The sequence below is a fragment of the Ictidomys tridecemlineatus genome, chromosome 5 (genome assembly GCF_052094955.1).
Source record: "Ictidomys tridecemlineatus isolate mIctTri1 chromosome 5, mIctTri1.hap1, whole genome shotgun sequence".
NCBI classification, from domain to species: domain Eukaryota; kingdom Metazoa; phylum Chordata; class Mammalia; order Rodentia; family Sciuridae; genus Ictidomys; species Ictidomys tridecemlineatus.
The window spans coordinates 108,955,399-108,981,398 of NC_135481.1; the positions used below are offsets into that span (position 1 = coordinate 108,955,399).

Consider the following 26,000-nt stretch of genomic DNA (forward strand, 5'->3'; position numbering starts at 1 on the left):
GACAGGAGTGCAAATATCTCTTCACCATATTGATTCCATTTTCTTTGGATATATTCCCAGTATTGAGATTATTGAGTCATATGGTCATTCTATTTTTAAGTTCTTTGAGAAACCTCTATGGAGTTTTGCATAATGGTCATAAGAATTTACATTCCCACGAACACTGTGCATGTGTCCTCTACATCTTTGCCACCATTTGTTTTCTTTCCTCTTTTTGACAAATGCCACTCAGACAGGTTCGAGGAGTTATTTCATTGTGGTTTGAACTTTCATTTTCCTGGAATTAGTGATGTTGATTTTGGTTTTTTAAATTATTGGGGTTTTGTTTGTTTTTCATATACCTGTTGGCCATTTTATGTCTTCCTTTAAGAAATATATATATATATATATATATATATATATATATATATATATATATATAAAAATTCAGGTCTATAGTCCATTTTTTATTGGATTATTTATTGTCTTGCAGTTGAATTTAACTCTTTACATATTTTAGATATTAACTCCTTAGATATATGGTTTGCAAATATTTTCTCATTCTATAGGTGTTATCCTCACTCTATTGAATATTACCTTGAGTGTGCTGATGCTTTTCAGTTTAAGCAATCCTATTTGCCTGTTTTCTCTGTTGTTGCTTGTGGTTTGGGGGTCATACCTCCCAAATTATCACCAATTCCAATGTCATGGGAGCCTTTCCGATGTGTTTTCTTCTAGTAGTTTTATGGTTTTAGATCTGTCAGGATCTGTCATTTAAACCTTATTACATTTTAGAGGGAAAAAAGTACATATATATATATATATAATATATATATATATTATATATATACATACAGACATATATATGGTGTAAGGAAAGGATCTAATTACATTCTTCTGCATGTAAAGATTTAGTTGTCCTATTTAAAGAAGAAATTGCCATTCCCCATTGTGTTTCCTTTGCATCTTTGTCAGAAATAAAGAGAGTGTAATGCACAGATTTATTTCTGGGATCTCTGGTCTGCTCCACTGGTCTAGGTGTCTGCATTTACACCAGTTTCATGCTGTCTTGATTACTATAGATTTGTACTAGATTTTGAAGTCAGGTAGTGTAATACCTCCAGCTTTGCTTTGTCTATTCAGGGATTTGATACAAATTTTTGGATTTTTTTATGCCTGTGAAAAATATCATTGGAATTTCAATAGAAATTGCATTGTATCTGTAGATTGCTTTGGGTAGTTTGGACATTTTAACAATATTCTTTTAATTCATAAATATAGGATATTTTTCCATTTATCTATGTCTTCCTTAATTTCTTTCATTAACAATTTACAATTTCCCATGTGCAAGTATTTTATCTCTTTGATTAAATTTATTCTTACATTTATTTATTTATTGTTATTATAAATGGGAATGTTCTTAATTTTTTCAGATAATTCTTTGTTAGTGTATTGAAATACTGTTGATTTTTGGATATTGATTTTGTTTCCTTCATCTTTACTGAATGCACTTATCAGTTCTAAGAGCTTTTTGGTAGAATCTTTGGGATTCCTACATATAGGATCATGTTAACTGCAAATAGGGACAATTTAACTTCTTCCCTTCCCTGGGATGTTTGTTCTTGCTCTTTCCTGGTTCTGGCTAAAACTTCAGAACTAGACTGCATAGAGGTGGCAAGAGTTAGCATCCTTTTCTTGTTTCTGATTTTGGAGAGAAAGCTTTCAAAATTTTACCAGTTAACATGAGGCCTTCTGGGGTTTATCACATATGGTGTTGAGGTGCACTTGTTCTACACCTAATTTGTTCAAAGTTTTTTTTTTTTAAATCATAAAAGGATGTTGAATTTTGACCACTGTTTTTCTGCATCCGTTGAGGTAATTATATGGTTTTTATCTTTCATTCCATTAACATGGAACATCTCATTTATAGGTTTGCATCTGCTGAATCGTCTTTGCATCCTTGATTAAATCCCACTTGATCATGGTGAAATTCTGATCCTTTTAACGTGTTGTTGGATTTGATTGCTAATTTGTTTTTTTGTTTGTTTGTTTAGAATTTTTATATCTATTTTCAGCAGGGACTTTGGCTTATAATTTTCTCTTTTTAGTGTCCTGTCTGGCTTCATCATCAAAGTAATCCTAGCTTCATAAATGAATTTGGAAGTCCCCCTTTTTAACTTTGTGGAAGACTTTGAAAAGGATTAGTATTATTTCTTCTTAGATGTTTTATAGAATTCAGTAGCAAGATCATTGGATCCTGAGCTTATCTTTGATAGGAGACTTTTTTTTTTTAAATTCAACTTCCTTAGGTTATCAAGCAAGGACTTGCTGCCCTACGGACACAATAATCTGTGTGGCAACAGATTATTGCAAAAAAGAAAAAGTTCTTTTGTGTGGTGACTGGAAAGGAACTAAAAATTCAAATCCACCTTCCTTTGGTGAGGTTATAGGAAGGGAGAAGGGAAAATCTGCTCATTGATTGAATGACAAGAAGGGCCAAAATTTTCTTTTAGGGGGTGTGTGGGGGTCACTTATGTTCTGCATAGATGATTTTGAGCTTGTGACATCATTGACAGAGGACCTGACTGCTGCTCCTGCCCAGTCTGAAAAAGCTGGTTCCAAACCATGAAATCATTTCTGAGAGGCCTGGAGGACATAAGTTGTGAAATTTACATCCGGGTGTTTCCGGGTGTGAATCCATTTTACTTACTGTCCAGGTTTCCTGTTTCTTCATGATTCCACCTTGGTCAATCGCATGTGTCTAGGAAATATCCATCTCTGATAGGTTATCAAATTTCCTCTTCTTGTAAGGATACCAGTCAGGTTGGATGAGGACCTATCTTTAGGGCATTATTTTAGTTTAATCACCTCTTTAAAGGTCCTATCTCCAAATATATTCTGAGATACTAGGTGTTAGGGCCTCGACGTATGAATTTTAGGAGGGAAATAATCCACTCCATAACATCATTTAGGATCCAGGGGTAGCGGGTGCATGTTGCCAAGGCTTGAGGGCAGCTTGAACCCCCGATTTTTAGGGCTTTTCTCTACCAATGCTGGCATCTCCCAAAACAGCCTTGTTCCCTGTTTTCTTCTGTAGCTATCTCATGTAGGACTCACCTGAGTTGTCCCTCAGCAGTGACTGCCATCTGCTCCTGTGTCACCACACTGCGCTACCAGAAGTACCAGGAGGTAGCTGAGGCCTTCTGGAAACTATTCTACTCTACCTTTGCTGTGGTGACAGGGCTGCCTCAGGCACCTCACGTACCTACCCCTGAGTCACACCACCTAACTGGACTTCATCCTGGAAGGGAGGCACAAGTCCACTCTCCTCCCCAGATTACAAACTTCATCTCACACCCCTCACCACCACCCACTGGAGGTTGCTGGGGGGAGAGTAGCAGTCAGGATGCAGGGGCCCTGTTTCAGGTTCTCACCACATCTAAGCTCTCCTTACTGCCTCTCTCACAACCCCAAGGAAAATCTCTTTGTGCTCTTGGGGCCATACTGTCTCTGCCTCAGTCCTTTCCATTCCCCGAACTGCTTCCATCTTTTGAAAGCTTAAACTCATATGATCCCCACTTTCTTCCTTTTCCTACTTCCTGACGAGAATCTCTTCTCTTGAGACAATAAACCCAAAATGGCTCATTGAGTGTGTAAGAGGAGACCCAAGGTACAAAGAAATGAGACTGAGAAAACAGAACAGTATTTCAAAATCTTAGCCCTCCATATTTAGCCGTGGTCTCCATTGCACAGGACAAAGGAGTGGCCTCACAGAAGAACCCTCATCAGCAGAATCAAATCCTGTGCTGTCTGCCTCATGGAGAAGTTGGAACCAGACAAATCCACATTCGATTCCTTTTTCCCCCATTGGGTAGTCCAAGTGCCCTGACTGGCCAGTGCTGAGTGCCCAGCTTGTGACCTCAGAAGGCTAGACACCTGGATACAAACTACAACCTCCATAAAGACAGTAATGCTGATTGGCTTTGTCTGACCTTTATGTTGTTAAAATGTCACAGTGACTCAGTGCTCTAATCAGCATTTCCAACTACTCATTAGAGACCCATGTGGTTGAAAATATGGCAATGCTCTATTTTTTGGCCTAAATAAGAAGGAAATATTATAAATGTTGGTAAACTTACTGTGTGAATTGGACAAAGGTTTTAGCACAGGTCGGCCACAATTTTTCTCCTATTAAATCAGGAGAAGTGAAAGTTTAATTGTATTTCTCATGTTCTTTAGTATATCTTTTTTTTTATTATTTTTGTTTTTGAAGAGTAAACTACATAGAATTTGATGTGGACATGAAATTCTCTTTCCCTAAAAGCAGAAGTACAGTCTATTTAGGTAGTGTAAGAGATTCTCAGAGTCACGAAATACCCATGTTTAGAAACCACAGAGAAGCAGACGTGCCAAACCATGCAAAAAAAGGAGAATTTGGGATCGTAGTCACAAGTACACTGAAATCATCACTTTTGTTTTTGTAATGGCTTTTTAAAAAAAATAACTTTCCACATTGTGCTTTAATCCTTTATCATTTCAATAGCAACATATTCTGAATTTTGAAGTTCAAGTATGCCCACTTATTTGTAAATTCTTGTATACTTTTATGAATGTATTACCTTTGTTGTTCTTAATGAAAGACCTACAAAGAAAGTATCAAAGACTTGTACATTCCTGATATACTCGATTAAGTCCAAGATGAATAATTGTGGCTGCATCACAAGATCACCTTTTCCTACTCTGGGTAGAAAAGATCCTCCCAACAGCCTTCAGTATCTTCTTACACACAGAGACTCAGGGTGTGCTGATTCATAAAGCCAAAAATTCCCATCCCAGATTACGTCTGTCTGTATGATGTGATAGTTTCCAAAATGATGTCTAATGATATATATATATGGAAGTTCTAGGAGATAAGTAAACCATTTGTAAATTTGGCGGTAACTTTTAACTCATTACAGTACTACATGAGTTTCTATCGTAACTATCTATATTAGTCTTAAACTATCTATGATCTTTCAAGGTTCATAAAATTATTTATTTACCCAAGACAGGAAGTTTAATTGGTTTTGAAAATCTCTGTTTTCTATTCTCAGAGGAGAGTTAAAAGACAATGAAATATTACACATATAAAACCATTAGCCCTAAAAAGAAAAAAAAAAAAAAACTTTACAGAGTAGTCTGCCTTAGCCTCCCCAGGCAGCACCCCATCAGCTATTGAACCACGCTCTCCACCATCAAACACCCAACCCCCAGTCTCCTTCTTCTGTCTTGTTCCCCAGAACTTGATCGCCCGCATCCACCTGCAGCATCATCTCTTATCTCACACTTTCCTGTTTATCATACCGTATCTGTACTTCTCCTTTACTAGGTGATAAGCTCCTAGTCATAGAGGGTCATAGACAGGTCTTATACGTCTCCCAGCACAGTGCCCTGAGAATAGCATAGAAATATGTACTGATGGAATGAATGAACAAGTGAAATATCTAGTGCATCTTCTATTAAGTAAAGCACCTGTAACATCAGTACATATTTGTAATTAGAATGCAAAGAGAAAAGTGAGTCATAAAAATTACACACAGTAAATGATAAAAACATGTTTTAGCATACTTAAGAGATTGACTTTTTTTTTAGTTGTTCAAACTTGGACAATATAAACCTTCCCATTAAGATGCTGCTTCCTCATTGGTTTATGATGAAATGTGAGCTATGAGTGCAATTTCCTGTCCTCACTTCAAGAGTGGTGGTTTCTCTTCTCAATGCCAGATTTATCAGGCTCCTCAGTCGACAAAAGCATCACTCCAAGAAACAGGGGTAAGTGTAAGATTACAAACAGAATAAGATTTTAAGCGAGATAACATACTTTGGCAGGATGGTCAGCAATGGTTGCAGCGTTTTATCTGGTTTAGGATGTATAAATGTAACAAGGCAGAGTATTGTAGAGAGACACAAAGAGGAAGACGCATGGTTTCCTCTGCTTTGACTATGGGTAAGGAGATGTCGAAATTTAAATTCATGAAGAGTTAAGTAGAACTATGCGTATACAAACAGGGAATGTAAGTGCTCCATTTCCTTTTCGGAAAGTGGTATATTAGAAAACTGCATTGTTTAGGAGGAAACCTATCAGCTCCTAGCTGTAGGACTACCTCACACCTTTCTTTAGCAAACAATGATCTAATGATATGTTTTATATTCATCAGAAATAATGTGAAGGGGCTGGAGTTGTGGCTCAGTGGATGCTTGCCTGGCATGTGTGAGGCACTGAGTTGGATTCTCAGCACCACATATAAATAGATAGATAAAGTTAAAGTCCATAAACAACTAAAAAATATATACATGCATATATATATGCATATGTATATATATGTGTGTGTGTATATATATATGTATAAAATAATGTGAAGTTAGGAAATAATGTTTCTAAAATTAATAAGCATCAATTAATAACTATTTGTTAGTAAGTGACTATCACAGTGCCTGGAACACAGTAGTCTTAATAAGCAGCTATTAAACTGATAACTGATCGTGAGCCTTCTTATAACACTATAGGAAAACAGTTTCCTTTTGGTAATTCTCATCAGTGATTCTTCTATTTTTAGAGCTGTTTAGAAATAGGTATACTTTAAGATTCTATAGATTGATTTTTGGCATTCAGTAAAGAGTAAAATAAAAATTCAAAACTCATCTAGATTTCTTAGTGGTTCTAAAAGCAATTTTCTCCAAATCTGATTAAAGTAGACAAAATAACATTTGCAAAACGTATGAATAAGAGGATGTTTGTTTTCCACTAAAATTGTAGACCTGCATGCATTAAGTTAACAAGTTTATCTGCAAACCTTGGTATCGTATGTGAAGCATTACCGTTCAAACCAGGCTGAGTTCCTCTGGTTCCTCTGGCCAGGTGGTCAAAGTGAACTCCTTGTAAGAAATGTGAGGGACAGCACAGATGGGGGACAGCACAGATGATAGCAGCATATTACCAATGTTGCCATTGAAACAACAGTGACAGTTAGCATAGAGTGAAGGCTTGCCATGTGCCAGGTTCTCTGCCTGGTGTCCATCCGGTTCAACCCTCACCACTACCCTGTGACTAACAGAACGCATGTGGAAATTGGAACTTAGGTCACAGATCCCCCAAAGACCATGGAGAGGCTTTTCAACTGTCTCCAGAGCCCACGCTCATAACCACAAGGTTATAGGGCCTCTGTTGCCCAACAGAGAGGAGACCCAGTATCTGCTTCATCAAACCATCCTCTCTTGTGGTTATTTTCAGCAAGGAAGGAAACTCTTCTACAGCTCAAGAAATTCATTCTATTGAGAACTTGATAAACTCTTCCAAAATCAGTTTGTCCACTTTATACTTTTTTTTTTTAGAGAAAAAAAAATGTATACTTATTGAGTAACATTGAGAAGGGGTGCACACGGCCATCCTCCCACAGTTGTAGTCCTGGTCCCATGGGAGAATGTTTTCAGGGTCCAGGTGTGTCAGCCTCGTGGGGAACACCGTGTGGTGTCTTCTTCAGGTTGCATCTTTAATAGCTTCATCAATTCTTGGTGCTTCTCAGACTCCTCTCTGGTCCTTTAATTATATCCTATAGAAGCTGCTGAAGTGAGAAATTCAATGGGAGTAAATTTTCTCAGTGATAGTTGGTCTTAAAATGTTCTTATTTTTTCTCCGGTTCTAGCAATTTAGTTCTGTTGTGTACACAGTTACAGGTGACATATATTTTCTTAGCTGTTTAGGACTATTGATCCTCTGTCTACTATTATTGTTTTTATTAAATCCTTTGTCAGTCTAAATTTTATCCTCTGTCGGTAATCCATCTTTTCTCTCTGGCTATTTTTTATCAGTCTTTGGTGATCTGCAGTTTGATATAGATTTCCATTTCTGTTTGTTTTAAAATCCTATTTGGAATTTGTAAGTCTTCATAAATCTGAAGACTTCATCCTTCATCAGTTCTAGAAAGTGCTGAAATATTATCTATGAAAATATTGCCTCTTCCCTATTCTCTCTTCTCTACTTTTGTGCCACTCGAGTTACACACATGCTGACCATTATTCTCCATGTCCCTTTGGTGTTTTCTCATCTCTTTAACATTGATCATTTCATCTTCTTTCTTTATTTCTGTCTTGCAAAATACTGATTCTCTCTTTAGCTATATCAAATCAATTGGTTGATTTTCAAATTTAAAGTATTATATTTTTATCTAGACACTTTATTTCAATCTTTTAAAAATACATCTGGTCATTTTTATCTTCTCTTGCTCCTCACTTATGTGTTCCAATTCCTTCTTTCATTTCTTTAAACATATTAAACACACTTGTTTTTTGTTATATACTAATGTACCTCTAAATCTTTGGTGGATCTAGTTCTTTTCTTGTTTCTGCTCAGTCTCACACGTAGTGGTTTATTTCTGTGTGGGTGTGTACGCACATGTGTGTTTTAGTGAGGTCATAATTGTTAGAACCCTATCTATGGGAATTATTTTTTCTTTTTTGGTACCAGGGTTTGAACGCAAGGGCATTAAACCACTGAACCACATCCCCACCTTTTTTTTTGTATTTTATTTAGAGACAGGGTATTGCTGGGTTGCTTAGGGCCTCACTAAATTGCTGAGGCTGGCTTTGAACTTTCGGTCCTCCTACCTCAGTTTCCTGAGCCACTGACTCTCTGGGCTTCTTTGAAGGGGATGTTAAAGAAGTTTTTCTCAAGGGAGGTTTTGTATTTACTTCTTCCAAATGCCTAGAATTTATTTATTTGTCATATAATAAACCTTTATTTTTAATGAATTTATTTCCACAACTATTTAAATTATTTTTTGTTCTTTTTAAATTAATTTTTATGTTTTAAAAGAAGTAGAATCATATTTCCTAGGAAGGCATACATACTCCATCTGCATGTGCAACAGATGTTGTTTGTCAAGGTGCCTCACACACAGCTTTCCAAAACCACTTTTTCAGGCAGAAAAAAAAAAAAAAAAAAAAAAAAGCACATTTCCCAAGCAAGCAGCCTGATAAATTTTTACACACTGGGCATGCTCATGGAAGCAGCACTATACCAAGAAACAGAACATCACCAAAATCTCAGAAGTTCCCATCATACCCTCTTTGCATGGTATCTGGTTTCCTTCCCAAATTCTAAATTCTAGCAGCATATATTAACTTTGCTTGGCTTTTATTAGCACATACTTTGCTGTCTTTGTCTTTCCTTTCATTCTGCATTCTGTTTGTGAGTTTCACCCATGTCATTAAGTGTAGCAATCATTTCTTCATTTTCATCAATATGTAGATTTCAATTGTATTAATATGCCACAATTTACTTATCTAATCTACTGCCAATAGGCATTTAATTTGAAGGGCTTTACACATAGTGCTACTGTGAATATTTTAATCTTGTGCACTGCTGTGGTAAACACATATGTACTCATATATACCTAGAATTGCATGAACACTCAGGGAAGCATTCTTTTTTTATAGCTCCCCACAGAGACTAAGCTGAGATATGGAACTTGCCAACTTTTCTCTGCTGTCTGCAAAATGTCTGTGGAGTTTACTATTTTACTTTGTTTCCTGGCTCACCCTTCTGAGGGTGGAGGCTCCTGTTTACCAATGTGTGTGGGATGGTCGAGGACCTCCCTCCCTGCGTGGGTCCAAACTTAGCGTTTATCTGCTCCAGAGGCTTTAGCTATTTCTTCCAAAGCCACAGATGCCTTTAGATTCTCCAGAGCTTACCCTGCTCACTGACCTCCCTCATCTCAGCACCAACTTGTATTTTATCCATCAGAATTATTTTTCTCTCTGGAAGAGACTGTTTTGATTTGAAAGGCTGTTTTTCACATTTCATTCATATTTGAGGTGTGATGAGACCGGAAGATCTCAGGAGTTTTTCTCCAATTTGTTTTGAGTGAGATATGTCATGTACTCTGGATATGGCCTGCTCTACAAGCAGGATCCTCATGCCTTATGAGGGCAGGTCCTTAGTGTGCTCAGGATCCATCGGCACTTGGAAGGCAAGAGATCTGATGCCCTGTCTGGTGTCCTCGCAAAGCTTTCTTTGAAGGCCCCCATCAGGTAAATCATCCAAACCACCAAGAGGCACCACTAACAGAGGAATACCAGAAGTATTTCTCCACCCCAGGATGGGGAGAAGGATGAATCCTTTACTCCTGTGTGGATCCATGACATCATAGCTTCACAAAGAAACCACCCTAATAAATAACCTGGGATATCAGCAGAAATTGTTGATCACAAGATTTTACTTAAAATGCAGAACATTCTATCCTCTTGTTCATGGAAGTATAAAAGCCTTATGAAAGTTTCTCTTGATGGTGAAAGACAAAATGTAATAACTCACAAAGGAAGAAAAAGCTCAAAAATGTGGGCTCATCTATGTATTAAGGCTCAACAAGCTGTTGTTGTATTTTAAAATTAAACTTTATTGTATTTCTTCTGAAAATATTCGCTTGGCTAAAACGATTGGTTTGAAAGTGCTTTACACCTAAATTGTATATGAAATTAAAAATGTGAAAGTGTATAACCACAAAGTGTATCACACACTTGGAGGCATGTACTGATCACAACCAAATAACTACATTTTCTATTTTTAGCCACTTAAAATTGCCTGTTGGCTTTAGTTTGGGTTGTTATCTCATGCCTGGTGAGAAACATGACTCCCTTGGGTAATTCTTATTTGCAGTAAGTAAAATATCTCAGCTTGATTTTATTTACTAAAGTCTACTAAGTAATTTTCCCATTTAGGCACCTTCATTGTGATTTAAAACATTTGCAAGATCTTCAATAATGAAATACAAGAATTCTTTAAAATCATGATTGTAAGGAGGTCATATATCTTGTAGACATCTAACCTATTCTAGTTCATCTTTCATTACAGACACAAAGGCATTTAAAAAGAGATGTCAATCTCTGCGAAAATGAATTCTTTCTGCACCAATCTCTGTGAGATTCATGAAGAAAATTAAATTGGAAGTTTAAGGATATCCCAGTTGATCCTGGAGGGCTCTTTGCCAGCATTCTGTCCTATGGACACATGGGCTTGTCTTCTTCATTGAATTTAGCTAACTTCCAGGAGTTTGGATTCTGACTTCCAACAATGCATCACCTGTGAAAACTGATCTGCACCCACCCTTCAAAACAGTGATGGATTAATTAGAACTTTAGAAACCAAAGGAAAATTGAGGGGGGCGGTGCGCACAGTAAAAGAGAATTCGATGTTGAAAACAAACTACAAAAGACTAATTTCCCTGTTCTTACATCCCAAGAATTACTGTTATTGCCACCTGAAGAAGAAACAATGAACAGCACATGTATTGAAGAACAGCACGACCTGGAACACTATCTGTTTCCAACTGTTTACATCTTTGTGATTTTTGTCAGCATCCCAGCCAATATCGGGTCTCTCTGTGTGTCCTTCCTGCAAGCCAAGAAGGAGAACGAGCTGGGAATTTACCTCTTCAGCTTATCGCTGTCGGATTTGCTGTACGCCTTAACTCTCCCTCTGTGGATTGATTACACTTGGAATAAAGACAACTGGACTTTCTCGCCTGCCTTGTGCAAAGGGAGTGCCTTCTGCATGTACATGAACTTCTACAGCAGCACGGGCTTCCTCACCTGCATTGCCGTTGATCGGTACTTAGCTGTGGTCTACCCTTTGAGATTCTCTTTTCTCAGGACCAGAAGATTCGCCTTCATGGTCAGCCTCTGTATCTGGGTGTTGGAATCTATCTTTAATGCTGTCATTTTGTGGGAGGATGAAACAACCATTGAATACTGTGATGCCAGACGGTCTAATTTCACCTTATGCTATGACAAATACCCTCTGGAGAAGTGGCAGATCAACCTCAACCTGTTCAGGACCTGCACGGGCTACGCGGTACCCTTGGTCATCATCGCGATTTGCAACCAGAAAGTCTATCAAGCTGTCAGGCACAATCAAGCCACAGAAAGCCGTGAAAAGATAAGGATCATTAAACTGCTGGTTAGCATCACCCTGACCTTCGTCCTCTGTTTCACTCCCTTTCATGTGATGCTGCTGGTCCGCTGCATCTTAGAGCGCAACATAAATTTGGAGGACAAGTCCGGGAGGCAGACGTACACCATGTACAGAATCTCCGTGGCCCTGACAAGTCTCAACTGTGTGGCGGACCCCATTCTGTACTGCTTTGTAACCGAAACAGGGAGGTCCGACATGTGGAGCATACTGAAATTCTGTACTGGGATCTGCAACAAATCCCAAAGGCAAAGGAACTGCACCCTTTCCATGTCTACAAAAGACACTGTGGAGCTAGAGGTCCTGGAATAGAATGAAGGATGGGGGCAGGGAGGGGAGGTCTGTGGCATCATTGCATCCAGATCACATTTTGTAAAAGGAATCAATCGCAGCCTGGGAGGCGACAGGTGTTCTCAGTGAAGATTTTAATCCGGTCCAATGGAAATGTTTGAAAGCACATTGTACCTCTTCCTGCTTGCCTTTTATTAAATGAGATGGATTAATAAAATCTAATATTTTCCCAATGAATTGGGATCATTATTGTTGATGATAATTTTTTTTGGGGGGTGGAGGGGTTGTTACCTGGGTTGTAATCCCTCAGAAGCTAGTAAAATAGGTGCATAGGACTGTTAGTCCTTTAAATTAGTGCCCTTTGTGTCTGTTTTTTGTTGTTGGTTTGTTTGTTTGGCTTGGTGCTAGAGATTGAACCCAAGGCTGCTTTACCACTGAGCTGCATCCCGAGCCCCTTTTTTTATATTTTTATTTTGAAACAGGACTTCACTAAATTGCCCATGCTGGCCTCCAACTTGGGATCCTCCTCTCTCAGGCTCCCAGGTCCTAGGGATCACATTTGTACACCACCACCAAACCAACCCATGTCTGGATTTTATGGGTTTTCTTGCTCTTTCTTTGGATTTGGGGTCATCAACCATCAGATCTCTCAATTCTGTGACTGTCTCCCACAATCCCAACTACTAACAACTGCTTCTTTTCTTCTCATTTATTCACAAATATTTATTGAACCTACTCTACCCCACTAGGTTTAAGTACTGGAGTCACAACAGAAACGATCTCATGAAGCCTTCTGAGGTTTAGGTCAGTATGGAAACCTAGTCACTGGGCTTGTAAGGTTTTACAGGAAGCAGAAACAAGTGGACTCCCAGTTTTGATTTGATTCTTTTTCAGTCTACAGCTGAGTACGTGGTAGTTGAAATTACCAGAAGTTTATCTTTAGACAAGTAGACAGTTATGTCAAATCTTCTACCCACAGTCTTCTTTGAGGACTTGGAATATTTGGAGTCTTGATAGATCATTTTGAATCTTCATTGAGGAAATTGTTCTGCTCTAGAATTAGGTAGGCACTGGGTAAACATTTGTCCTAACCAAAGTGATTTTTAAGACTCTTTATCCTACTCTTTCCTTTCCTCCTTTCCTTCCTTCTCTTCTTTACTTGCTCTTTCTACTCCTCCAAAAATGATCAGAGAGCTACTGTCATGATACCGTGTTGTGCCCTCACATTCCAAAACAATATCCTGATAAGGAGATCAGTATTTTCTCAATAATGAAAATTTTCAACACAAACTGACGGTGATACATGAGCACAGTAGAAAACTGCCTGGTTTTGAGGCCATATGCGTCTTCTCTGTTCTTTGCATTTTTCTGGTTATAATGATGTGAGAGAATGAAGAGATTCTGGGCAGGCACTCTGAGTGAGACGCACTCACAAATACATAAGAGATAAAGATTCAGCATTAAAATAAAGAATACAATAGTGTGAACTGCTTAATTATGAATACGTTATTGGCAACCTTTGAGTCAAACACATTTAAAGGTAAAAGATCCGGAAAGGACCACACAGTTGACTGATAGTGTTACTGCTGTTCACCAGTGAGTCCTTGCTTCTGGGAAGGCTGGAGTCTCACACCAGAGAAGCACGGCAAGGGTGGAGTGGAAAGTGGAAGCTTTATTAAAGGACAGTGAAAGACCCCCGTCCAATGAAAGGCCCCCGTATCCCTGTCCAAGGAGAATCACACGAAACACTGGCTGCAAAAGCAAGAGGTTTGTTTATTGGGACACAGGCGCCTGCGGGTGCCCAGCAGAACCTCAGCCGGAGCTTTGGTGAACTGGCACACCGGGCTTGGGGATACAGAGATTTTTATAGGGTTTGGGACAGGTTTCGCGCGCGCGAGGGAAGCAACAGGTTTCTTATTGGTTTGTTTAAATCTAGCATATAGGCCACCAAGGGGTTCAGGTCTGCATTTCCAAAAACCACAGGTCTGCATTCTATTCTTTCTGTTCCTGCTTATCTGTTCCGGTTTATTCACTCATGCCTCAGGATGCGGGTGCTCTGTTCTTCAACCGGTTGTCCGGAGAGCATGCCTGGTGCCTGGTATCTTGGTTTCATATCTTGGCCTTAGGTAACTGGGCTAACTGGGCTAGGGTCTTTCAACAGCAGAAAAGACTTCTCCCCGGGAGGAAGAAAGGGACCCAAAAGGCAGAATCCATGGAAGGGAAAGTTCTTCCCTTTTTATTTATTTTTATTTTTTTATAAGCAATTTTATTTTATTTTTTTTATTGATTGTTCAAAACATTACAGAGCTCATGATATATCATCTTTCATACATTTGACTCCATTGGGGTTTGAACTCCCATTTCTACCCCAAATACAGATTGCAGAATCACATCTGTTACATACTCACATTTTCACATAATGGCATATTAGTGACTGTTGTATTCTGCTACCTTTCCTATCCCCTACTATCCCCCTCCCCTCCACTCCCCTCCCATCTTCCCTCTCTGCCTCCTCTGCTGTTGTTCAATTCTCTCCCCTTTTTTTCCCCCTCCCCCTTGCCCCTCATAACCTCTTATAATTTTGTGTATCACTGAAGGTCTCCTACCATTTCCATATGCTTTCCCTTCTCTCTCCCTTTCTCTCCCCCCCCCATTCGTCTTTGTTTACTGTTAGTCTTTTCCTCATGCTCTTCCTTCCTGTTCTGTTCTTAGTGGCTCTCTTTATATCAAAGAAGACATTTGACATTTGTTTTTTAGGGCTTGGCTAGCTTCACTTAGCATAATCTGCTCTAATGCCATCCATTTCCCTGCAAATTCTATGATTTTGTCATTTCTTAGTGCTGCATAATACTCCATTGTGTATAGATGCCACATTTTTGTCCCTCCACATTCCTGTCCTTTGTTTCCCTCCATCCTGAAGTAATCCACTGCAGGTGGGAAGGCCAGAAGGTCAGGGTCAGGGCTGGGCAGGAAGAGCCTGGGGTGGTTTGATTAACACCTCCCAGGTTGCTGTGAGCTACTTCATTAACAGTTCTTTAGGATGGATTTGGGGCCTTGGGGACATTAACATTTCAGTTTCCCCAGGTGCTGTTCTGGCTTCCTCGACTCCATTCCCGATAATGATCTCCACTTTCATTTTAGTACTCTACATTAGACCTGATTTACCTAACTACATTAACTCCCTATCTTTAAACCTGGCTTCAAAAGCAGTGTCAGACCTTGAAGCCAAGGACCCTGAATTGCCTCCAGAGTAGATTTTCCCCCTTGAAATTTTTTTTTTTAAATACTTCTACCGTTTCTTTCTCTAGGTGTTATGCAGACATATGCATAAAGAGTTGATCTGTGTCGTTGTTGGGTTGAGGTCAGGATAAGGGGAAAAGGGAGAGTTAATCTTATTAATTATTACCTCTGAGAATATCATAAGTCTTATAGATAGTAATTAAAATGATCTGTTACAGAGACCTGATTGGGATTTTTCTTTAGTTGGTTATGTGAGGAGACTGGCAAATACAAATTTGTGCCACCCTTAATGAGAATGTCCTATTGAACAACTGATAGCAAAACACTGTTAAGATGTGGGATTCGTTCCCAAATGAGTCAAGCTGCCAAAATCTTCTCAGAGGAGGGCCAGCCAAGGAGAGGCTAAACTGGGAAGATGCTCAGGTGATTTAGGACAGAGGACCCTAGACACAATCTAAAATTTTCAACGGTGGAGAGTAAACACTTTCGTTTCTGAAGACTTTTAGGTTCCAAAGTTCTCCATTAAGATGAAAATAATTCTGGAAGGGATAAGACCTTCCAGCTATTATTGCCTGCATCTTCTTCATCAGGAGACCCAGATTGGAATACCAGATCATCTACCGACTAGCTCTTTGAAAAACTTTCTTGAAATTGTTTTTTTTTTTTTTGTCCCAAACTGTAGGGACAATTGTAACACTTGCTTTTTAACAAGTAGATTTTAAAACGCTTTATCCACAGTGTTGAGATAATTGTTCATTATTATGAGTTATTCCCATTTTATCAGGATATGGCCAACTACCTGAGAGAAAATTCTCTGGAAGGACACTGGGCATAAGGACATAGTGACGTGGACTGGTAGGAGCTGGTCCCAGGACACTATTGTCATGGTCACTTTCTCTGGAGGGTTAAATACCTCTATTAAGGTAGTTCAAGAACCTTCATGGTTTATGGTTCTATAGGATATCCTCAGTGGCGGCTGCTCCTTGCCCACAATTCTGTGGAGAAACACACTCTGCATTGTCAACATACAGGTTGACATGTATTTTGAATTTATTTACATTTTGAGTTTTTATTTTCTTATTCAAAGTGTTATTTTTTAATTTAAGTAACTCAAAATAGACATCTTGGATAGGCTGGAAATGAGACCAAGTTCAGGTATGGGGAATCTTTATGGATGAAGAACTTAAACGACATAAAAAAATAATCACCTCATTTCATCCAAATTACACAGCATTATCTCCCCGGGAGCATCCAGAGCAAATCTGCTTACCCACAATGATTATGCCTTTTCCTCTTCTCAAGCTGAGCTGACAGATCTCTCCAGGATATTAGATATCTATTCTTTAGAGTAATGATCAAATAAACAATTATTTATCATTCACCTCCATTGACTTCATTAACTTGTTTTTAGTTTGAGGCATTGATTTTAAAATAGCATTTGCAACACAGAGTGAGCAGGCATTTCTTTTTATAGTATGTTTTCCATTTCGCCCTGCCATCATCTTGTTATCTATGCAGGGCCTCTGTTCTTTTCCGGTTAAACCGGTCCATGGGTTGCCATGGAAACACAACTGCTATAAAACCCCAACCCAATAAAGCTTTTGAGATAATAGACTTCTTTGTCGATGTCCGTCCAGTGACCCTGCCAGGAACCAGAATTTCTCCAGCAGACACAAAAAGACTCAGACACACACAAACCACTTACTCCATCTCACAAAAACTAAGGAAAAAAAAACCTCCCAAACCACTTGGTCCTTTGGCATGTACCATTTTGTAGGGTGTCTAATGCCAACCAGGGGAAACTTCACCTGTTGCCTCCTGAACTTTTGAAAACCACCTGGGTTTTTTATTTTCGTGTTTACTATATCAGCAGCCAGGGGAGAGATTTTATTTACATTCTCCTTCCCTGTCCCTCATTCTTTTTTTTCTCCCAGGAAGTGGCTGCCAAGGGAAATGAGGCAGGAAAACTTACATCTGTCCTTTTCATTGCCATACTGGTCTGAAAAAAAATCTGGTTCTGACTGTGATGTTTATTTACCTCTACTAAGTGGACACATGGGGAGGGCAATGAAAAATTAAACTTAAGGGGGCTGGGGATGTGGCTCAAGCGGTAGCGCGCTCGCCTGGCATGCGTGCGGCCCAGGTTCGATCCTCAGCACCACATACCAACAAAGATGTTGTGTCCACCGAGAACTAAAAAATAAATATTAAAAATCCTCTCTCTCTCTCTCTCTCTCCTCTCTCACTCTCTCTTTAAAAAAAAAAAAAAAAAAAAAAAAAAAAAAAAAAAAATTAAACTTAAATTACAGCAATATATGTTTCCAAATTTTCTTTATTCCTTAGTGTAAACCCCCTGACTCCATTCAAATAAAAAGGATATTTGAGCATTGTATCTCTTTTATTCTTTGAGGTTTATATCAGCTTTAAGATGGAGCACACTGAGATTAGATTAGTGTAATTAGTTACATTTCGTTAATGCACCTGGTTTGAATTAATTAGCTGAACATAACAAAAGCAGGTCAAAGTGGAGGTGATGTGGGGTTTAAGATTCTCTTTTCCAGAGGTCCTATTCTCGCCACCTCATTTGTTGTTCATCCTACTCATGGCCACTAGGTGGCGATGATGCTCTATCATGGAACCTTGTAGTTCGCTGCTCTCTTCGTTGCTCTTGAAGAGCCAAGAGTAGCCCAGGCTGGCGTTTTCCTATTCCAAGAGACTGCTTGCTCCCTAGGAGCTGGAAATGAAGGGAGGGAGATGCTGCAATCCTCTGCACCATTTATTCCTCTGCACTCTGAAAAGCTCAGGAATCATCAGATGCTTTCTCTTGGTTTAAACTCTAAATGTCTTTTCAGTATTTTTTTTTTTCCTAAGCTGGTTACATACAATTGGTCGGTCAAGGTGTAAGAAAACTTAGGCTAAATTGTGTAATTTCTGCAAGATTGTGGCTATAGCCTTGACAATTTGTCTTTGTTTAGTTTTCCTACCTATGTAAGAAAATACTAGCTACCTTTCAAATACAAAGCAAAATTAAGCTTTAATCAGTTTGTCTTTTTGTCTAAAAAATATCTATGAAAGTCAAGAGGTAATTCAATATGTGTGGTTTTTGATTCTAATTTGATATTGTTAGATCTCTGCACCAAAAAAAACCCCCCACAAAACCTTAACATCTGTTGTTTTGAATTGCTTAAAACCATTTTTCCCCAAAGAACAGTGATACAATCATGTTCTAATTTAATAGCATTTGCATATCATTAAACATATAATGTCCTGTAACCTATTTTTCTTCTGCTTATAATTTTCTGAAGCCCTTTATGCAGCACTAGTGGAATTTTACACGCTAAAAAAATAGGTTGCGATTCCTCAAATGATGTTGCAATTAGGTGTTTAAAAAGGCAGCCGTATACTCATCCAATAAAGGGAATGAACTTGAGACTTCTCCATGTTGTTCAGAGTCAGTTATGGAATAGAAATCCAAATTTAATTATCCAGGAAATGTGTGCTCGGTTTCAAATCCAAACTGTGATCAAGAAACCCTAATCCACATTGACTCGCCTAGCCCATGCTATGAAAATAGTAACTTAGTTCTCTGCATTTCATTCAAAGTTCTTGGATAGTTGAAGGGACTTGGAAATCTTTTCAGAAGTGTCCTAAAAGTTCTGGCCCTGCCTCCAAGACTATTGACACTATTGAAACTCCAATTGAAAATTGGGTAACAACTATCATTCTGAGCTGCAAAGTGTTGTGCATGTGTGTGTGTGTGTGTGTGTGTGTGTGTGTTGCTGGGGATTGAACCAGGGGTTGATCTATCACTGAGCTATATCCTCCAAGACCGTTTTATTTTGAGACAGGGTCTCACTAAGTTGCCCAGGCCTCCAATTTGCAATCTGCCTGCCTCCCGAGTCACTGAGATTACAAGTGTGGGCCACCACACTTGTTCCAGAAAGACTCAATTCTTATGGGTATTCTACCTAGTAATTATGATTGTTTGTTGAATGAATAAACAATATGTTGATTAACGGAATGAACTAAGAAGTGACTTTCAATGTCAGAGTTTGATTCTTGAAACCCTTGGAACTATTTTGTATTGGGGCTTGAAAAATTTTAGGATTATATGGGAAAATATGATGAGCAGAAGAGAGAAAGAGTAAAACAATAGAAAGAGACACTATCGATGACCTTGTATTCACTATCACTTAGCAGTTATAGGAGTTGTCATGTGGTTTCCTGATACCACCCCTTATGAGAAACATTTTTAGGATGTTTCATCCCTAAATTTTTGGTAACATGTTCATAAATCGACTTAATTTTGTTGCAGACTACTCAGTGGCGTCAGTCTCTGCTGACAGTCAGTGCTACCAAAAGTACTGCTGCATTTTTCTTTGTCAACTTCATCTTAACTGCCAGCCCTCATGCCGACCAGCCACAGAGAATCCATCGCAGTCGTGGCTGAACTTTCTTCCTCTTCTGGGTTCACCCCAGAATCAGGGAAGTTTACTTAATGCTATGAAAATCATGGAGAAATAGGAATTCAAATTTAAAAAAAATTTTTTTTAAATAATTTAAAATTTTTAAAAAAGGTGGAAAGTATCTCATAAAAATAGAAAGGAGACCCAAAGAGTAGAGGAAGGAGATCCTGCGGGAGGAAGGGAGGGCAGGGGGAAGTTTCCAACTAAAACATAATGAATCCCACTGTTAAGTGTAATTATAACGCACCAACAAAATAAATTATGAAAATGAAAATAAAATGGAAGCGTGGAGGGACTTTTGATTGACAGTCTCTGACAGTCACCCACACCATCGGGTTGCCTAAGGTTTCAGTGGTCTTTGAATCATCACTGTGGTTCTATTCTCTTTGAATATTAGGGCACAGGGTTCATTGGGGGAGACTGGGTAGGGACCCAGTCATTGACAGATTCCTGTACACTGGGTAGACATCACATCCTCCAGAGATGCCTCTTTGGAGAGATGCCTAACTTCCAGACTTGTGAGTTTTTTGGCTTTAGGAATGGAACATGTTCCTCATTAGCTAACTGAAACCATCAAAATGGTCTACTCCCCTGACCACGGTGTAGGTTCAGTGGTGGGCATGGGACAACCTGCTTAGGTGCAGGTACAAAGGCTCTTTCTTGGCTCATGATGATGTGGTATGCAGATGAAGTGCCTGACTGCTTTGTGGGCCATTTTGTCATCATGAAATAGCTGACACATGGAAGCAAGGAATCGCAGAACTCTGGGGCTGTATCCTAGTGACATGGTGAGTCTCTGGATGTTGCAGTTACATGAACCAAATAAACCTTCTTATGTTTTACTTTAACCTGAACCAGATTTTTTTTTTTTGTCTCCTAAACACCAAAGGTCCTAATTTGGACCTTTGGAGATGGGATGAAGCTACGGTGTTGAGGAGGCAGAGATAGATCTAACAGAAAGGGCAAGGAGGGCATCTCTAGCCGGTGAAAGGAGCAGCTCTCATTAAACAATAGCAAAATGGTTCATTAAACCCCTTGGACTAAGACAATGTCTACCAAGACTCCATCAGAGAAATATTGGGGGAAAAAGTCAAGACATTAGAGTCTTTTGGTTTCTTCTTAGAGCTTTCTCTGTTTTCAAATCCAGAAAATACTGCTTCCCTGAGGGGCCTGGCCACCGGAGTAAGTGTCTTTTCATGCTTTAGGAAGAGGGTGAATTTTTGCTAGAAAATAGGAAGTCAACATTGTGAGTCACTAGCAAGTGAAGTCTCAAAAACCAGTCATTGTGGAGAAAGAAAAGAATTTTGAATATCCGCCAGGCTCTGGTTTCATATGAAGAAGCAGGACTGGGCTTAAACTTGGAGGTTTCTGTCCATCAAAGGGAAATGAGGACCAACTATGATGTCCAAACTTGGATCATGCAGGAATCTGCCTGTGCTCCTGATCCCGTGCACTGTGGGGAAGACACAAGGAGTAGCCGAAAAGAAGAGGTCAGAGAGAAATGTTCACCTCATGGTCTTCAGAGTGGTAGAAATTTCTAGAGGGGGTGAGATAGTTAATGCTTTTGCAAGACTTTGGGAGAAACCTCATGTTCCATCTGATGCACATCATTATGGTAAAAAATAGGGAGATGGATGAAGAGTTGTGCAGAATGAGCACAGCATAAAAAGAAAGAAAAAGAAAGCTACGTCTATGGAAACATGATTCAGTTCAGACATTGTAAATTTTCACATTTACTGTGGCAGTTTTAAAGTATATGACAGTGATGTGTTTATTCTAAGAAAGTAAACATGACAATTTTCCAACAACTGAATAGAGAGTGTTTTAAGGAACATACACCTTTTCCTCTTTTGCACAGAATGCCATGTGAACGGCATAACTCCACCTGCCCCTGGCATCACAAGGTCATGTAAGACTCTCCTACCCAGAGCCATCATGGGAGGAGCTGGCATAGTTGGAGTTTATCTGAAAGGCTCAAAATTTCCCCCAAAGTCGTTGAGTTACCCTATAGAGATAGTTAAGGCAGGAAGAGGTGACAATGTCTTTAATTTACAAGTGAAATAATTTTTGACACCCTCCTACCCAGCAGGTTGGTAAGATAGGAGGAAGAAGAATAACAATAGAAATAAAGCCACTTTTTTGGTTTGTGCACAAGCAAGTTATAGTCTAACCACTGTCTCCCAGATGTCCAACCTTGGACTGGAGGTGGCCTGCTGGACAGAGAGAGAAGAAAAGTTCCCTTCAACACTATCCACCTCTAACCTACAATCCAGGTTGCGTACAGGTCCAATCATCAAGTAGTGGGTCTCCAACTGACTGTTTATAAGAATCATTGCAGAATCTCATTTCAAAGTTCTTAGCAATAATCTCAAGTGGAGCCCGACATTCTGCATTTCTAAATAATTTTCAGGCAAGGGCAGTGCTGCTGAGCCCAGGGTTCAAGCACTGAGTTGCATGGTTGAGAGTCTGAAGAGTGGGGTCTCAGATTTTTGTGGTGGTCAGAATCCCCTGGGGGGCTTGTTAAAACTGAGTGCTGGATCTTGTCCCTAGAGAATCTGATTTAATAGACCTGAATTTAGACCTGAAAATTTTTATTTTTAAATCTTTTTTTAAAAGTTGTAGATGGACACAATATCTTTATTTATTTATTTGTTTGTTTATTTGTTTATTTATTTATATGTGGTGCTGAGCATGGAACCCAGTGCCTTATATATGCCAGGCAAGCGCTCTGCCACTAAGCCATAACCTCAGCCCCCGAATTTGTATTTTTGATGAGTCCTTTAACAATACTGATATGAATGGACTGTCTGATTCTAGGAGGAAGTTCCTAAGGTCCTAAGGTTCCTAAGGTCGGATCAAGAGAGGTCAGCAAAGAAATCTAGAAGCAGAGAAGATCCATGCCCCATTTTGACTAAAGCTCAGGAAGAACATCACCTTTCAGTGACCCCCCTGCACCAGAGTAGGAGAACTGAAACATAACTGAGAAGTAGACATGGGGTACACTGTGCTTAAGCAAAAGCAGATAGTTGAGAGAAGGTCAGCTCGTGTGGGGCATTATCACATGCTTCCAGAGGGTAAGAAATAGATGAGGGCCGGTGGGCTATCATGGATCATTGTGGAGAAACTTGGTTTAAATATCAAGGTAAAGGAGTATAACAAGAGGAGGGCACACCAGACCCCCACCAGGCCACCAGATCATGAGTTACATTATTGTGGGCATCAAGAGGTTCAAAGGTCATAGAAGACCTCCAGGATCAGCAGGTAGACATCACTCTTTTCCTCATCATAAAATGTTAAGATACCCTTTTCTCACCACCCAGGCGAAATCTAATGGAAGACTCCTTGTGGAAATTGTCTCTTGGGGAAGGCGCCATCTTGTGGATGTGTAAGATGAGAAATATCACTCGAGGGACTTGAACTTTAAAATTGCTTGATTATTTACCCAGAAGATAGTAAACAAGTCTTTAAAAGACTGCTTTAGCCAACAGAGAATGAAATGTCTTCCATGAGCTACTTTAGATACTTTCCCACCCTCATCAGGAATGGGGTTTTTAGGGCAAGGTGACAAATAGTGTCTTTCCCACATCTAAATGTGGTATGCAAATATGTGACCTCTCAACTCAACAAATGTTAGATAAGTCATGCAAGACAATGCTGTTGCCCTCATCTTCCATAAGCCTAGTTTATTTTAGCTAAATTTTCATTCACTGGAAAGCAGTAGCAATCAATCAATCAACCAATCAATAGAATTAAAGTAAAGAGCCCCAAAACAATGCCCTAGCCATTGGGGAGTGGAAGAATGAACGGATGAACAATGAAGAGGATTAAGTACTGTTCAAAAATTTCCTTCATCTTTTTACTTCAAAACTCATTTGTTTCCCTGGCATTCATTTGATGAAAATGAATTCTATCCCTTCCAAGGAGGATACACAAAAAGACAGGCTAATAAAATAATCACAGTACCTAGCACCTCATTTTACTTGGGTTATGCATTGAATATTTATTTGGTCATTTGACATGCTGAGTAGATTTGAGGAGAGAATTCATGAAAATTCATAGTGTACTTGGTTGGTTGAACTGACGTGGAGATGATGAGATGAGATCTCCTGGGAAGATCAATGGGACTAACAAGAGCAGGGTGTGGGCAGTGCTCACAGCAGCCTGTGTTGGATGGACAGCAGTGACTGACTGTCTGCTATGGTGAGTATCTGGGAATAGAGAAGGATCTCACTTGGAAGCACGGCTTTTGCCTTAGTTCCAGCTGAGCTGGATGACTGGCCCCTGTTTTCCTTCTTCCTATTCAGCCCTAGAAAGACATTTGAAGAATCTTCCATACAAAATTCTCATTTTGTACACGAAGTAGGTGTGCCCCGAGAGGCAAAATAATTTGCCAAAAGTCACACGACTTCTAAGTAACAGGCTGGGATAAACTTCACATCTGTCTAACCAGGAGTTTTTCCTTTATTGCAGATTCTTCTAGATGAAGATGACAGATCATAGCGTCTATGAAAAAAAAATGGGGGTCCAGGGAAGAAAATTCCAGGTATGGCTGAATACTAATGTTCAACCTATGTTGCCAGGAAGAGATTTTTGAAACCTTCTGTTCTTTGGCTTTAATGTGATGTGAAGGAGGATTACCAGCATTTCCCAGTTTAGGTTCCACAGCTTAGAAAACTAGGGGGAAGAGAGAGGATCTTTTCTGGTGAAAGTCATGATTCTGGTTCACCTGCCCTATAGTTCACCTCAGCAACCGATTAATCCATTGGTAGCTGGACAGACTGTCAGGAGGTGGTGGTGGAGGCAAAGAGGTCAACCTAGTTGGAGGAAGTAGGTCACTAGGGAATGACTTGGAAGAGTATTGCTTATCTCTGGCTTCTTTCTTGCACTAATACAGGTTCCCCTCACACACTCCTTCTCAATCTCTCTCTCTCTCTCTCTCTCTCTCTCTCTCTCTCTCTCTCTCTCTCTCTCTCTCTCTCTCTCTCTCCATGAACTGAGCAGCTTTCCTCCACCATGCCCTTCCATCATGATGTTCTTCTGCCTTACTTCAGGCCCAAAAGCAATGAAGCTGGGTAACTATGAACTGAAACATTTGAAATCATGAGCCAAAGTAAAACGTTTCTCCTCACGTCATTTCTCTCAGGTATTTGTCAGGGTGAGAAAAAAGCTAACACCTGACTACAGCATTAGTGAGGTCCATTGGGGCTTCTTGATTTGGAGTTGTGAGGACATTGGTCCTCAAGACTAGTCACTAGTGTTCTTTCATTTCCAAGCCATGGGACCTTGAACAAATAAGATAACCATTTAGAAACTGTTTTCTCATCTTTAATATGAGGATGATACAATTCCTTCATGCACCTAATGATATCTGTTATTCAGGGCAAATGAGATATGGAATATAAGTATTTCTAGTGATAAGGTATTAATTTTATATTGACAATTTCAACTTCAATATGTGAGCATAAGAAATAGAATAACATGGTGTGTTTTTTTCGTTTTTGTTTTTTTGCAATTTTTTTTTGTCAGGAGAAGTTCTACAGACCATTTGGCTCCTTCCACATGTGAAAGCTGAAATGATGTAATGACAAATCGACCTCCAGTTAACTCCAAGCTTACATTAAGGATATGATTTACTACGATTCTGCTTATTGTGGAAAAACATTAATCAAGTTTTCTGTCTGACAGGTGAGTCACTGTGTTTATGTCTGTTTATGACTAGGCAAAAGCACAGAATGCCCCATGCATCTCAGTGAATTATGAAAGTCCTCTAGAAGACGTGCTTTGGCCATGGATCTTCCTGCTTATCTCTCTCCTGCAGTAGGCTGAGAATGTTTTTCCTACTAGAACTAGACTCATCACAGTTCATTTCTGCTTTGCTGGCTCCTAGGATGATCCCCATGAATTTTGAACCCCAGATTGGAAGCTGTAGTTTAATAAAAAAATACATTGGAGAAAATGGCCATACCTACTCCTTCCCATCTCACCTCTCCCAGTTCCTTGACGCTGCCACCCACCACCTT

At 39.3% G+C, this 26,000-nt stretch overlaps 1 protein-coding gene across 2 annotated transcripts; it reads left to right on the forward strand.

Annotated features, from left to right (window-relative positions):
• The first annotated feature begins 5,708 nt into the window (after positions 1 to 5,708).
• On the forward strand, positions 5,709 to 25,612 carry Gpr65 (G protein-coupled receptor 65). Of its 2 annotated transcripts, XR_013439195.1 has the most exons (3): positions 5,709 to 5,790; positions 24,451 to 24,523; positions 25,507 to 25,612. XR_013439195.1 is itself a non-coding variant. In XM_005321297.4 (2 exons), the coding sequence occupies exon 2, from the start codon at positions 11,288 to 11,290 to the stop codon at positions 12,293 to 12,295; it is 1,008 nt and encodes a 335-aa protein (XP_005321354.1). In that variant the 5' UTR covers positions 5,709 to 5,790; positions 10,868 to 11,287; the 3' UTR covers positions 12,296 to 12,511. The 2 variants fall into 2 exon arrangements, 1 of the variants encoding a protein (XP_005321354.1); XM_005321297.4 differs by lacking the exons at positions 24,451 to 24,523; positions 25,507 to 25,612 and adding an exon at positions 10,868 to 12,511.
• Positions 25,613 to 26,000: the final 388 nt, after the last annotated feature.

What these genes read in the sequence shown, in the direction of transcription:
- Gpr65 (XM_005321297.4), top strand. Translation starts at nt 11,288, where the DNA reads ATGAACAGCACATGTATTGAAGAACAGCACGACCTGGAACACTATCTG.